Source organism: Ricinus communis, chromosome 1 (assembly GCF_019578655.1).
Source record: "Ricinus communis isolate WT05 ecotype wild-type chromosome 1, ASM1957865v1, whole genome shotgun sequence".
Classification (NCBI taxonomy): Eukaryota; Viridiplantae; Streptophyta; class Magnoliopsida; order Malpighiales; family Euphorbiaceae; genus Ricinus; species Ricinus communis.
In genome coordinates, this window is record NC_063256.1 from 2,768,181 (window position 1) to 2,782,386 (window position 14,206).

The 14,206-nt window shown below is 33.8% G+C and overlaps 1 protein-coding gene across 1 annotated transcript; it reads right to left on the bottom strand.

The window, feature by feature from the left end:
- Positions 1–756: 756 nt before the first annotated feature.
- On the bottom strand, positions 757–9,206 carry LOC8286743 (DNA mismatch repair protein MSH2). The gene is made up of 13 exons (XM_002511931.4): positions 8,993–9,206; positions 8,834–8,883; positions 8,676–8,708; positions 7,230–8,303; positions 6,181–6,735; positions 5,996–6,106; positions 5,798–5,887; positions 5,609–5,680; positions 5,171–5,281; positions 4,096–4,222; positions 3,529–3,725; positions 2,515–2,667; positions 757–1,396 (listed from the first exon to the last, which is right to left on the bottom strand). The coding sequence occupies exons 1-13, from the start codon at positions 9,027–9,029 to the stop codon at positions 1,196–1,198; spliced, it is 2,811 nt and encodes a 936-aa protein (XP_002511977.1). The 5' UTR covers positions 9,030–9,206; the 3' UTR covers positions 757–1,195.
- Positions 9,207–14,206: the final 5,000 nt, after the last annotated feature.

Below are 14,206 nucleotides of genomic sequence, written 5' to 3' on the forward strand. Positions count from 1 at the left end.
ACAATATTACTATATTCAGCCATCAAAACTTATTAGAAGGACATTCATTATTTATAATTCAAAAATATGAGTAAATACTCTTTGTCGTCTCAAGTAGAGACTCAATAAATATATCCTAAATTAAAAATATATTTAATTTAACTTAATAATAATTTATTTATCACTCAGAATTTTAATATAAATCTTTTAAATTGATTGCATTAATTATTATGAATATTCTCAATGAAAATTTTATGATTCTTTTATTAAATTTTAATTTTATATAAATTTACATATTATACCACTATTGACATTCATTTTTTGTGTCTCAACTTGAGATAAATAGCACTTTTCCTTCCGAAAAACACTCAAATTTCTGGCTAAAAAAGAAAGAGAAACACTCAATTTCATGAAAATTGCCAATACAAAAAGGATGGTTGCCTATCATGGCATATTTGCATGCCTTATAAGCATGTATGTTAACCTCAAAAATGGTGCACAATAACTAATAACTACAAACAAAAGGAACATACCCAGTTATGAGCAATTATGTATAAGCTTTTCAGTGGCTACCACATAATGGTCAAGTACCAATTCGTGATTTTTGATGTGATGGAAGATGTGAAGGATGCAATTTCAATACCTTGTTCCATTGAAGAGTTGTTTCATGTACAAAAACAAGAAAATAAAAATGTCAATAGGAACCAATTGTATTGAAGGTTTTCTTGATTGAGCTACTCTTTGGGTCTGCGCCAGAATATACCTAAATGCATTTGATGAAAACAGCAAACACAACAAAATGGTTGATAAAAGAAAAGGAAAAGGGTTAATTTACACAAGGTGAGCTTCCCTAAATGGGAAATCGGCAAGCCAATTGAGTGGGGGCTGCGCAGGCCCAATAAAATTAGAGAGACTTGGCATCTAACTAACTATTGGCTCTAGGACCGAGTCAGAAAAAACTAACAAAACACACCCTCTTCCATCTTCCCCTCACAAAGTACAAAGAAATTTTGAAAAGGAGAAAGACAGAAAGGTTGAAAATGTCCCGATTTAGCTGAAGCTGAGGCCTGCTGCTTGCTGTTGTATACGTCTGCGTTTCAGACTTCTTTGATACACACAAAAATTGAAGGGAAGAGGAGCATTCTGGTTCCTGATACATTCACAGGCCTTGCAAAACGTGCCAACATGCAAATATTACCTATGTTATACGGGGCAACTAGAAGAATTGCTTAAGCCACTGGCAATTTGCTGCATCCTTCTCTAAGCCCTCTTTCAGCTTGCTTACTTGCTGGAGAGCCTCCTTCAAATCCATAGTCTCTAGTGGCAAATCAGAGAACTCCTTCAGAAATTTGTGAGCCCGAGCTGCACCTCTAGACACATCATCAGGATCACATTTTCTATTTCGTTTGGACCCAACCTGTAAATCATAATAGGAAAAATCAGCATTTTACTGAATATTAGCCCACAAAGTACAGCCACAGGGAGATCACAAATGTAATTTTTTTCACACGAATAAGCTGACCATTAATGCGGAGAGTATCATGAAATAAGTGAAAACAGACGTAATTTAGTCGGACTATGCATTACTGCAGTATTCGTATTCTTTTCTGAACACCTAGCATATATCCAATCCCCCACTGTGTAACCATGTTAGTGTCGATCATCCACTCTAGTACGTTTCTTGGAAGGATAAGAGAATGCATTAACAAAGCTGATAATTGAAACTGTAAAAGATTAAATAGTGGATAACCACTTAACATAAATATTTAGAAACTAGGGCAAACTGTTGCAACCATAAACCAAAAAATTAAATGTTTCATCATGCAAAATCTTATGAACGACAGATTCTGCAAAGTCTTCAATTTGCATGTCATATAGTTCACATCGCATGGCATTTAAGATAGAAGTTTCACAGCTAGAAGCAAACTGAGGTAGTGTGGTATAATAATTTTCAAACATGATTAAAAAAACAGCAGAAATTTTCACTGCATAGCCTACTATGATTACTGAAAAGTAGCTTAAGCATAATATGTTACTGAAAATATAACAAGGTGTGGAATTCCTCAAAATCATCAGCTGATATTACTGAAAGTATCATTACAATTTTTAGCATCAGTCTTTACATGCCTTTTCTTTCTTTTTTCTTCTTTTGTATTTAAAGGTTGGTGAATCAACTTGGCAGTTTGCTACGGGCTTAACTAGTGCATCTAGCCTAACAGTCTGAAACTATCTGGAATATGTAGTGACTTTTGGCCTTGTGTCGAGCAGTAAAGAGGCCATGCAGGATAAGGTTATTAATATTGAACTTTTCCATTAACAAGAAGCATGCATCTTAATAATTGGCTGTCTGGTCTAGACTAGTATGGATTAATATTTTCCAATGCGATACCACAACAATATGACACTTGTCCAACACATTATCAGATCCAGTTTAACCTTATTGAAATTTCTTAAATGGTTCACATACTTACAATCGCACAAATTGAATATACAGAATTGCCCAAACAATGGCACCAAAAGATCACTAATACACACCTTTTCTGTAGTATCATTTGAAACAATAGCATTAGGTGAGAAATCTTCCAACTCAGCTGCCTTTTCTCGAGCAAGGGCAACAACACTTTCAGGAAAGTTTGCGAATTCTGCAACGTGTATACCAAAACTTTGATCGCAAGCCCCCGGTTCAACCTGAAATATGATCATATGAAGTGATGTCAGTGGATACAGTTTTTTTCACATAGTCTAGAGAACGGAGGTTCAAGTATAGTACACTTGTATTTGCTAACCGCCAAAATATGAGAGATGTATTTTCACCTGATGCCATATACCAGTTAAGACAACTAGAACGGTGTTACTATCTTTTCTACTTGAGATGTTACTTAGAGGGATACCTAAATGTTGTTGCATCCATGAGACAAAAAAAAATACAAAGACAAAAGCAAGAAGATATATATATATAAATTAAAAGAGAAAAATAAAATTAGATGTTGAAGATCTATTATTTTACTTGTTTTGGTGAGTGAAACTCATCAAACAAGAAAACAATTGATACAAAAAAGAGTTGGGCTGAAGCTGGTTTAGTGATACATACATTCTCCTCATTTTCATGGTCTTTTCATTCAACTGTGTTCTTGGTTTGAGCATTTTATGCAGTCCTTAGGGCATGCCTCAACACAATTACATAGTTGCCTCACCTCATCAACTACCTAATTCCAGAAACATGATGAAGAAAATGACACAGGGCAAGCAATGACCCACCAAAATCTAGCACCTTCACTGTTGCTTATGACTAACATTTGAGCTCGTCTCCTAAAGAGGGTTGAAATCTAATGAAATTAATCCTCTGTATTTAAACATCTAAATAATGAAATTCTCAGTACCTCTGAGAACAATATACATAATATCTTAAGCAAAACAACATCCAGATACAGAGACTTAGAAAAGCCAACGATACGAAAGAAGCACATGTTTCCTACTATGTATTATCAGCTTTACAACCTAAGGGAAGGCCCAACACTTTTCACCATTTCACTCAATTCGTAAACCCACCTTGTATAACATAGTCAGCTTGCGATTTGATGAGTCAATGTGTGCACTGACATGATAGTTTGCTACACCAGCAATTTGCTTCATATGGGGCTCAGCTTTTTCATCAGCTAAACCAGTCAGTTCATGAAAGTGGGTTGCAAATAAGGTAGGTGCTTTAATCACTTGAACAAGGTGTTCGCATATGGCCCATGCTAAACCTGAACACCAAGTGAAACATGATATTACAGCTATAAGTACTTATGGCACAACTATATCCAACAATTCTTTGAAAATTCGAATTGCACACATCTAGATCGCCATTTTCAACCCAAGTTGGAAAAAAGTCTGAATTTTAAAAGAAGAAATTTCATAAGATAAGATACTTGGTTAAGAGGAGTTTTCTTCTAAATACACCACACAAATAAAGAGAGACAAGTGAGAGAAGAATATCTCATGACATTCATGTAATAATATCAAAAGAATTCACACGATACTGGGTAAAAATAAGAGTGAGGAAAATGCGTCAACCACAAATGTTAAACCACAAAAAGGGATACTCCAAGGCCATACAAAATGTCTTAATCTTACCAAAACCATCATAAGTTGATGTCCCTCGGCCTAATTCATCAATTATTATCAATGACTTATCTGTAGCTCCTTTCAGGATTGAAGCAGTTTCAAGCATTTCTTGCATAAAGGTAGAAACTCCACGTAGCTGTAAATAAAGGGAACATATTCATAAACTTCTAAATGCTTCTGTTCATGTAAAGTATTATATTCTACTGCACGATAATGCACGAGCAGTTATCTGGTGAATGTGGTATTGACTTGATTCATTGTAAATCAGAGATGAGCAGACATTTTCGATGAGACAGTATGCAGCCACCTAAATATTTCATCAATTTCAGTTCTCTGGATGCATATTTGACATGTAAATAATAGAAAAGGAAACAAATATTAATCGTTTCCAGCTAAACTTCATAGAACGAAGGCAGTATAAATTATGAAATTGATCAATCACATCTCATGATTGAACCACTCAAAACTAACTAAATTAGTAAGAAGCATTAGCACTTGTCGTAAATGAATAGTATAATGTGATAAGCCGATTATAAAGACAATCAAAACAATCATTGACAAAAGAACTTTGACTTGAAGTCATTAGTCCCTGAATTAATCATCTGAATCACATAAATTGAGGGTCATGTTTAGGCTAGGTTTGTACACCTGATTCAACTTTAAATCCACAAAAATAAAATCATCTGAACATCATTGATATTTTAATTATCTAATGTTCCTACAAATGAATGTGTCAGCAAGCTAGATTCAAGTTTCTCTAGCAAGAGAGGGTTCAGCACTTTCCTTTCAACTCTGTCTGAGGTAAGAAACATTAGCAGCTTTATCAAAAAATAAATTTTACAAACTGAATTTTGCAAGTCCAAGTTTTCATCTGCAATTCCACATGCTACATGCCAGTATCATTTCAATTTAGTAAAGAGGTGTAGAATCAGCAACAAGAATCTAGAAATAATATATGCAGGAGAAAATAGACAAGGACTAAAAGTACATACAATAGAAACAACATACAGCTTTCATGATACCAATATATGATATAATATTTCAAGATTTTTTTTACTTCAAGAGATGATGTCCTGGAACTTACTTGGCAATCCCCAGCACCAACACGAGCAAAAATGCAATCACGAACCGAAATGCTAGCCTTGTCGCAAGGAACAAAGGAACCAACTTGTGCCATTAAAATATTCACACCAACCTGCAGATGCAACCCATAATATAAAAAAATATAAAAAAAAAATCAAGGAACTTATTCTCTACTAATATAACTCAAAAGGAATTGTTCAACAAGAAAACGAAGGTGTCTCCCATTTATAAAGAGGTGTTCCACTGATGTGACATCGAAAAGAAACCTCCATTAGAATGCTATACTTTCAACTTGTGTATCCAATTCATCAATAAATTCAATTATCAATATAATTCAAAGTTTAAGGGATAGGATAGGAGCAATGTCATAAGATATTTCATGTAATTGGCAAGCAAATGATAGATTAAAGACATGCAAATGAGTTATAGAAAACCATACTTGCCGAATAAATGTAGATTTTCCACCCATATTAGGCCCTGTAATTATTTGGAACCAACTTTCTCCCCTGATCTAATTTTGAAAAAAGAAAAAAAAAAAAAACAAAAAACAAAAACCAACGCATAAGTAATTTTTAACTTAAATTTAACAAGGCTAGAAGAAGCATGCTTCTGAACAACTGATACTCACAAGTTTACAATCATTTGGTATAAAATTCACCCAGTCTTGGGCTTCCACACAAGGATGTCTACTTCCTTCCAATATAATATTTCCAACATCCTGAAATAGTGAATATACGCAATGTCTTATACTGAAGTTCATTTTCCAGAACACGAAACATAAGTCAAGGAAAATAAAAAAATCAACAATTAACAAGTAAATAATTACAGATGGAGTTATGTCAGGTCTTGTGTAGGGGGTTGGACAACTAGTAGCCAAATCAGCAAAACTGAGTAAGACATCCAATTGAGACAGCAAGCCAGCCAAAGATTTAAACACCTGCAATGTGAAACTTCCATTAGTCCAGAATAAGAACCCAACAGAAGCAACGACTCAAAATAACAAATGAATACCTCAGAGAAAGTTGCCGCAGTTTGAACAACTCGATTGACCAGCTCTTTTTGACAATTCTTGTATTCCTCTACTATCTTTTGGTACTGGTCCCCTAACTTCTTAAGTTTTGTGTTTGTGAATTTCACTCCATCTTTTCGGGTTTCGAGGACAATAAATTGGGTGGTCAGCTTTTTCCTTATTTTTGGCTCCTCTTTCTTCGTAATTCTAAAGACATGTCCAAATTGGGTTCCCTTATCTAACTTTAATCCTTTATCTTGAGGAAGATCAAGATCCTGAGCAGTTTGTTTATGCAAATTGTGTATTTGGCACTCCAATGACTCCTGTTCATCTTTCAGCGCAGATAGTGCTGGGTCATAACTTGGTGAAATCAAATACTCCCCATTGTCAAGTTGATCAAGGTCAACAGAAGTTTCTACAAGAGCAATAAACTTGTTCAAGTGATCATCATCGGTCAATGACTCGAGAGGATCCAAATACCTTTCCTTGATCAAGGATGAAAATTGACCATCATACTTGTCCAGAGCACCCCTAATGTATGGCAGTCTTATACTTGACTGCATAAAAAAAAAGCATCCAGTTAACAAAATGGAGGCCCTTCTAATTAAACATTAATATAGTGTGATAATTACTTAAGACATCAAACATGCAAATTGCAGTTAATAACTTAAAGTAATGAAGTGGTCGCCCCTAAATATGAGGGCTAATTAGCACCAAGAAAAAGTTAGTGCTACAGCAGGGACAAAAACAGCAAAGGACAACAGTAGACAACATAAAGTAAGTTCTTTTCCAAAGGTCAACAATCAAATCATTGAATTATCAGTTTTCATTCCATTCTAAGATTATATTATTCTCTTTAAACAAATAAAAAAAGAGCAAAAGAATAATCAACAATATGTAAGAAACATCTGTTGATTTAGTAAGAAAAAGAAAAATCAGCTCTACAGCTGATTCTCTCAATATAATCACTAAAATAGCATTCTGATAACAAGGTGACTATCATAAACCTACCTATAACGAGTAAAGATGGGGAAAATAATTCAGAACTCACCTGATAAAGTTTCACAATATGCTGCAAACCAGCTCTTCTTTTCTCAAGATTGTGTACTAGGCGCTCAATGTCCGAAATTCTTTTCAAATGCTGCCTCAGATCTTGGCGAAGTGCAGTATCCTCCACAAAAGCTTGTACCAAGTCCAGTCTGGAGTTGATTTCATTTACATCTAGTAAAGGTTGTTTTAGCCACATGTGAAGCAATCTTTTTCCCATCCCAGCAGTGCACGTTCTATTCATAAGACCAAATAAACTAAAATTTTTGTTTGCATCAGTTTTGCTCTCAAGGACATTAAGAGCCCTCATGGCAGCAGAATCCAGTCTCATGTAGCTGTCAAGATTGTACTTTCTGATTGTATAATTTCCATAATTGCTCTCATCCGCCAGTAATTCTGCATAAGAGAGTAATGCTCCTAAAGCACCAGGTGCAAATTCAAAACCAGAAACTAAATCTCTAACTGGTTCAATGGAACCTTTTACAAGCCTACCGAGATCCTCCACCAAATCCCTTGTTTTGAACTCATTTTTCTTTCTCTCAGTTAACATCACACCGCATCTAGTCAGTGCATCATGCAAAGTTCTACATTCAATGGATTTACCACTCTCAATGGGCAAAAGGCATTCCTTACAACCAAGGGCAACCAAGGCTGACTCCAAATTTGTAAAGTGACTATCATCAAGAAATTCGGCCAATCCAAGAATTCTCTTTGTTAAATCAACATAACCTAGCCCAATACTGCACCCATTTTCACGAAAGTTCGGGATGACTGCAGCAACCGCAGGGGAATCCTGCATTTCATTGTTGGCAAACAAAACATCTTCAAAACTGCCTAGATTTCCAGGAGTTCCACTTTTCACCAATCTCCAATTTGATCCACTGCCCTCATAGAGCTCAAGTGTATGATCTGTTCTCTCCAGTAAAAGATCTCTGGCAATTGTTTCAAACATATTCTTACTAATACTCACACTGGAAAGGCCATCAGGTCCACTGCCCAATTGTCGTAAAGCAGTAGTCGTATGGTAATATGTCTTTGCAATGAAGGTTGCATTTTCACCATGTGATGTGTAATAGTCCTACACATTTATAAAAAAAGTACTTGAGAAATGAAAGCAATAAGAAACAAAGTAAAATGAGATAAACCAAAAATCTACTAGAGAAGAAAGACAACAATTTTTATCAAAACCATGAAAGCATAAACTCGAATTATGGAAAAAAAATCTGTAGACGTATTATCATCATTGAAAAATGTCAGTAGTGCCAAGTCTTTTAAATCTAACAAGAATTAGGGACACAGCATATCAAGTGGTATTAAGCAAGAATTACACACGTATAACTTTTTGAAAACAAAGATTTTCACAATAGGGATATCACAGAAATCAAAATAGCTTCTAAATTTGGTAGAGAAAATGCACCAATCAACATAAAATCATTAGAATAGAACTGACCCGCCTATCGAATACCCGCACTGCTCTTGGGTCCTGCAGTATTATAAGGCAAAAACAACATACCAAAAAAATTAAGAACTTCGAACCAATAATAATAAAAATGAAAAACAATTACAAAACCATCATTCTCATTTTGCCTATAATAAGAGAGTGCTTACATGAGGTAGAGTTTTGAAGAAGGAGAGAAACCCCTGAGCCTGTTTAGCATCTGATATAAACATTTTTTTTTAAAAAAAAAAAAAAAAAATCAATATCAGCCTGTTTTATTTCTCAAGAATAATAATAAAAAAAAATCTAGGGCTTATAATTCAATTTACCTAGCTTGAGCTCAGGTAGCTTGTTATCTTCATCCATTGGATTAATCAGCAGTGACTTGGTTAACAGATAAAAGTTTTTCTTTTGTATTTTTGGTGTATGTTTGTGTTATTTTTGCTTTTTGGTTATATCTTACACGGCGAATTGGCGATGGCGGGAAAGAAAGCGAGATTGTGGCGGGGTTTTACTGACGCGTGTTTTTCACTGGCTTCCCACGTCTCATTTTTCTTCATAAGAAGACCTTTTACTGCAAAATAGATAAATGCTCCTGCCATCTCGATTGAATTTAATATTATTTTATTTACAAAATATAAATAATCAAAATTAAAATAATGTTTTAATATCATAAAATATATTAATTCACCCATCAAAATTTATTATTTAACTATAATTAATTTTATATAAATTTAATTATTTAAAATACTATAATTAAAATAAAACAAAAAATTAAAAAAATATCTTAATAATATTAGAATATATTGACTTAACAATTTATTTAAAAAATCTATTTATTTTATTAAAATTAAATTTAATTATAACTAATTAAAATTACATATAAATTTAATTATATAAATAATAAATTAATTTTCACTGAATTTAAAATATATAAATTTTAAATTTATAAATAATCAATTCAATTTTTTTTTCAAAAAAAGAAAAAAGGTCATTTCTTTACAAACAACCTTATAAGCTTGTATACAACATCGGAATGTTCAGGTACTTTTGCTTTTCAGCTATCTCTTTATATATAGTTTTTAGAATTATAAAATACTGATATTAAAAAAAAATATCACCTTTGCACTTTATCTTGTAGAAATGGATTCACCTTTGTTATTTTATTGTACTGTTTATTCTAAACACTCAAATATTGGTAACATACCGACTACACTTTGATATATCCATGCTAACATGCACTATTATCATATATCATTTGTTTCGGTTACTGTTTATTAAATTTATTTTATATGATTTAATTTATATATTTTGATATTAAATAATTGATATATATTTAATTATTTAAAATTAATTTAATATATAATAGAGAAATATATTCAGACTAAAAAAAAAGAAAAAGTTTTAGAGCAAAATGGGGATGGTCAAGTCTGATACAGTATGCAAAGAAGACCTAAAAGCTGAGGCTGCGTGTGTGCATAGATAGAAGTACTTGTCATGAAAATATGTCCTAATATTTGCACATTACCATACAACAAACGCATAGAAAAGTCTTTTAGTTCTCTATAGATTCTTTTAATGGAATGTGGCCGAAAGGGAGCCTCAGTCTGTTGACATCATTTCTGTATTGAACTTTAAAGTACTATTGTACTCATTTCTCCATTTCTAAATATATATGGTCTCACTCATAAATGTATATTCCTCTTTCAGAGTTTTCCAAGCTGTTCAACCAAAGCTTCAGCCCCCTGAGGCTTCTCTGAGTCTTCGAGCTTCTTCGCGCTAGAATTTCATTTTTGGAAGAAAACTTTGTCTTCGCCCAAGGACAAATCTAAATTCTCCTTAATCTCCTTCTTATAAATGATAGGACTGAATTACTCATATTCAATGAGTTGTGCAAACATACTGAATACTCATAAAATATATATATATATTTTTTCAAAAAGTTCTTTAATTGTTGACATATTAAATCGGGTTGACAGTTTTTAACAATTATATCACTATCACATGGAAAGAAAAGAAAACAAAAAACAAAGGAAAAGACAAATGCAAAGAAATGAAAATCTGATTTCTTGAGGTAAACCATGAGATGACCAAATGGGTTAGGCAGACAACTGTCGTTTTCTACTTCTCTCTTATTCAAGCAGAATTTAGTGCAAATGTCCATTATTTTGCATTATCTATACCCTGCACACTACTATTATAGCTTTTTGCAGAAAGGTTTTACCACTGTTTTCCTCCCTTTTTATTTATTTATGTGTTTTAATTAGTGTGGCTGTAAATGGACTAGAAGAAAGTGTACTATGTGGCATTTAATGACCTTGTTATTCACACATAAAAAAAAGGAGAGAGGGTATTATAGCAATGTCGTATTGAATACAATCGTATTTCAACCAATTGCATATATACAGTATAAGGTTGAAGCATCAAATCAGGGGTCCCTCCAATATTGGCATCAAAATGGTTTATCAAAGACTTTATAGGCAATCTAATGAAATCATAACAGAAAAGATTGAATAATGCAATCCACAGACCTATCTGGTTTCTTATCATTCAGATGATAAGAGACATTTTCTCTTAATGTGGTCCGAGGGATATTCATTAGTTGTGAACACAAGAACTTACAAAAGAAGGGTCATTATGAAAAGTTAAATAAAAATGTTATACATATAATGTGTTATTCGATTAATGCTTGAGATATAAATTTTTATTTTTTTTAATTTTTTTTATCATATTCTTAAGATTATTAACCCAATTAATGGATATATCAATTGAAATTGACACTTCAAATACGTATATTTAATTAATTATTAATTAAAATGACATTAAATATTTCATAATTATTTATTTTACATATAAAAAAAGTTATATTTTACGTGTGTACTTTCTAGATAAAAGGGATATGTCACACCAAAGCGTGAAGTGTGATGGATATTTAGACTTAGAAATTGGGATTTAGACAGCTTAATTCAGTGCCATCCGCACTGCATTTAGATGTAATGTATGTACATTTCCAACTTATTTATACAATTTCAATCAAATTATTACAAGGCTGAGGCTCACAGTGTAATTTTTGTTTGCTGGTTCGTGTGTTTAAGTCTTAATTGTTAATTTCTTTTCAAAATTTATATAAAAAAATTCAAAGAGCTCATATATTTTCCTATTCAGAATTCAATCATGGCTGGCAACTAAAACTTCCCTGTTTCCCCCCTTGTATCAGGTTATTATTAGCAAGGATGCTTTATATCTTTTTTCTTTTTTAAAAAAAAAAGAAGAAAACTTATACCACATTACTTTAATACAATTATATCACAGACAATCATCAAAAAAATATAATTAATTCAAAATTTGAGAAGGGAGACTTCGAAAATTCAAGCGGCCAAAAGGGTATTTCTTTTTATTTTCTTTTATTCTATGTAAGTTATTGATAATTTTATTATGGATTTTAGTTTATTTAGTCGTGAAATAAAAACTTTTTTAGAAAGGTTTTTGATAAAACTATTTTTCTTATTCCTTTTTAATTAATAATTAATAATTAACATCATTATTATTATTATTATTCTTAAAGCTTTCAATTATTTTTAGAATTACCTGGCCATTAATTGATTGAGTTGTTATTATGGAATGGAACAACGAGAAAAGTTTCATTTGATAAGTTGGTTTCTATAAATAATAGATATTGATAAGTTGTAACGGTTCTGTTCAATTGGGCTTATCCATTTAATACATTTAAAAGAAGAAAAAAGAATGAATGTCATCTATGTATTTTCAAAAGAATGAGTTAGCAATTTGGATACTTAAAAATGTGATTGCTTATTTTAACTATTTTTTTTAAAAATTTAATTATTTAATTAAATATCTCTATAGTTATATTTATAGTACGATAAACCTTTATTCGTTTCCTCAAGAAAATTAATAGCAGAATTAAAAAGAATTTCATATTGCTAAATTCTACGTTCTAAAAATGAAAAGAATAGACAAATAGGGTTATTGTTGGAAAAGGAAGAAAGTCAGAAGGACTTAGAGGCTGCACAAGCTAGGTTGCTTGTGTAGACCTGTCATCATAGTCCTTAGGGTAAAAAGGAGCAACCTTTCCTACTTTGCAGGAAAAGTCACTTCAACCTATACCCATAACAGAAAGAGCTGTTAGGCAACCGTTGGAGTAGTTTTCTCAATACAAAAATCTTGTATATATATCAAACAGTTTCATGTAAAGAACTTAGAATTTTCTCATATATACAAACTACACAACATTCTTCATTGTTTCGTTTTCCACATGGTATCAGAGCTGGTTTAACCAGTGCTCATCACTTACCAAAAATTCCCTTCTCATCCAGCCATGTCACAAAATGACAGGTTAACCAACATCATACTCAAAGGAAACTCAAATTATTTCGAATGGTAAAAAACAGTGTTTATTGCCCTCAATGGCAGGAAAAAACTGGGGTACATCACAGGGACAAAGCAAAGGCCGAAGCCACAAAGATCAGAAGCACCAACAGAAGAAGAGATCAAAAAATTAGAGGAGTGGCAGACAACAGACCATTTGGTCATGTCAATGCTCACAAACACTATGTAGCCTCAAATTTCTCGTCTCTGCATTTTAATGGAACCGTTACGGCCATCAACACAATTTCGCTCATATTTCAGGCTTAAACAAGAGTTATCTCAAATCAATCAAGGAACAAAAAATTCCTCTCAATATGCAACAGAGATACTTACAAGGTGGGAAGAGTTGCAGAATTACCTTCCGCCTTCAAACGACCCAGATGAAATTCAAAAAAGATCAGAACAGGATCTTGTGTATACTTACCTTGGAGGTCTGGAATCAAGCTATGAAAGCTTGATATCCCAGATCCTCCTCGCGTCTGACCTCCCTAAAATCGAAGAAGTAATTGCTAGTGTCCAACGTGAAGAAACACGAAGAAATACCATGAACCCTCCTTCGAATCTCAGTGACAACCACGCCTACGCCTCCCGAAGAGACTTGTCCCGACAACGAGGAGGACCTGGCATCATCGCTCGGTGTGACCACTGACAAAGGCAGGGTCACTCCCGCGACGGATGTTGGTTTCTCTACCCGCACATGAGACCAGCTCGAAGGGGAGGAGAAGGCGTTGGCGCAGGCAGCTTAAGGCGAGGAGGGATAGAAGAAAAGAGAGGAGGAACCCGAAGCTTTCATGCCGAAAGTGAGTGCCAAAAAAATGAGAGGCTAGGGTTAAGAAAAGAGGGAAAAGAAGAAATTTATATGGGGTCCGAATGGCTCTCCACCCGACCCGACCCGACCCAGCAGCATGATGACCCGACCCGGAAGGAGACCGGCCCGACTGGCTTCCAAGCCCATTCCACTGGGCTCGACCCATCTCAGTTGGGACAAACGGGCCGAAAGGCCCAGCAGCATAGTCCGGCCCACATCACAGCCCAAGCCCAGCAGCTCAACCAAGCCCACATAGCAAAAATTCTGGCCCAACTTCAAGCCTTGGTTCAGCAACCCCATGGGTTCGGGTCTTTCCAGCCCGATGGGACAGGTTCGGTTCACACCATTT

What these genes read in the sequence shown, in the direction of transcription:
- LOC8286743 (XM_002511931.4), bottom strand. Translation starts at nt 9,029, where the DNA reads ATGGATGAAGATAACAAGCTACCTGAGCTCAAGCTAG. An exon ending in TCTTCAAAACTCTACCTCAT is followed by an intron (nt 8,709 to 8,833) that starts GTAAGCACTCTC and finishes ATAATACTGCAG; the next exon opens with GACCCAAGAGCAGTGCGGGT. An exon ending in TGCGGGTATTCGATAGGCGG is followed by an intron (nt 8,304 to 8,675) that starts GTCAGTTCTATT and finishes ATAAATGTGTAG; the next exon opens with GACTATTACACATCACATGG.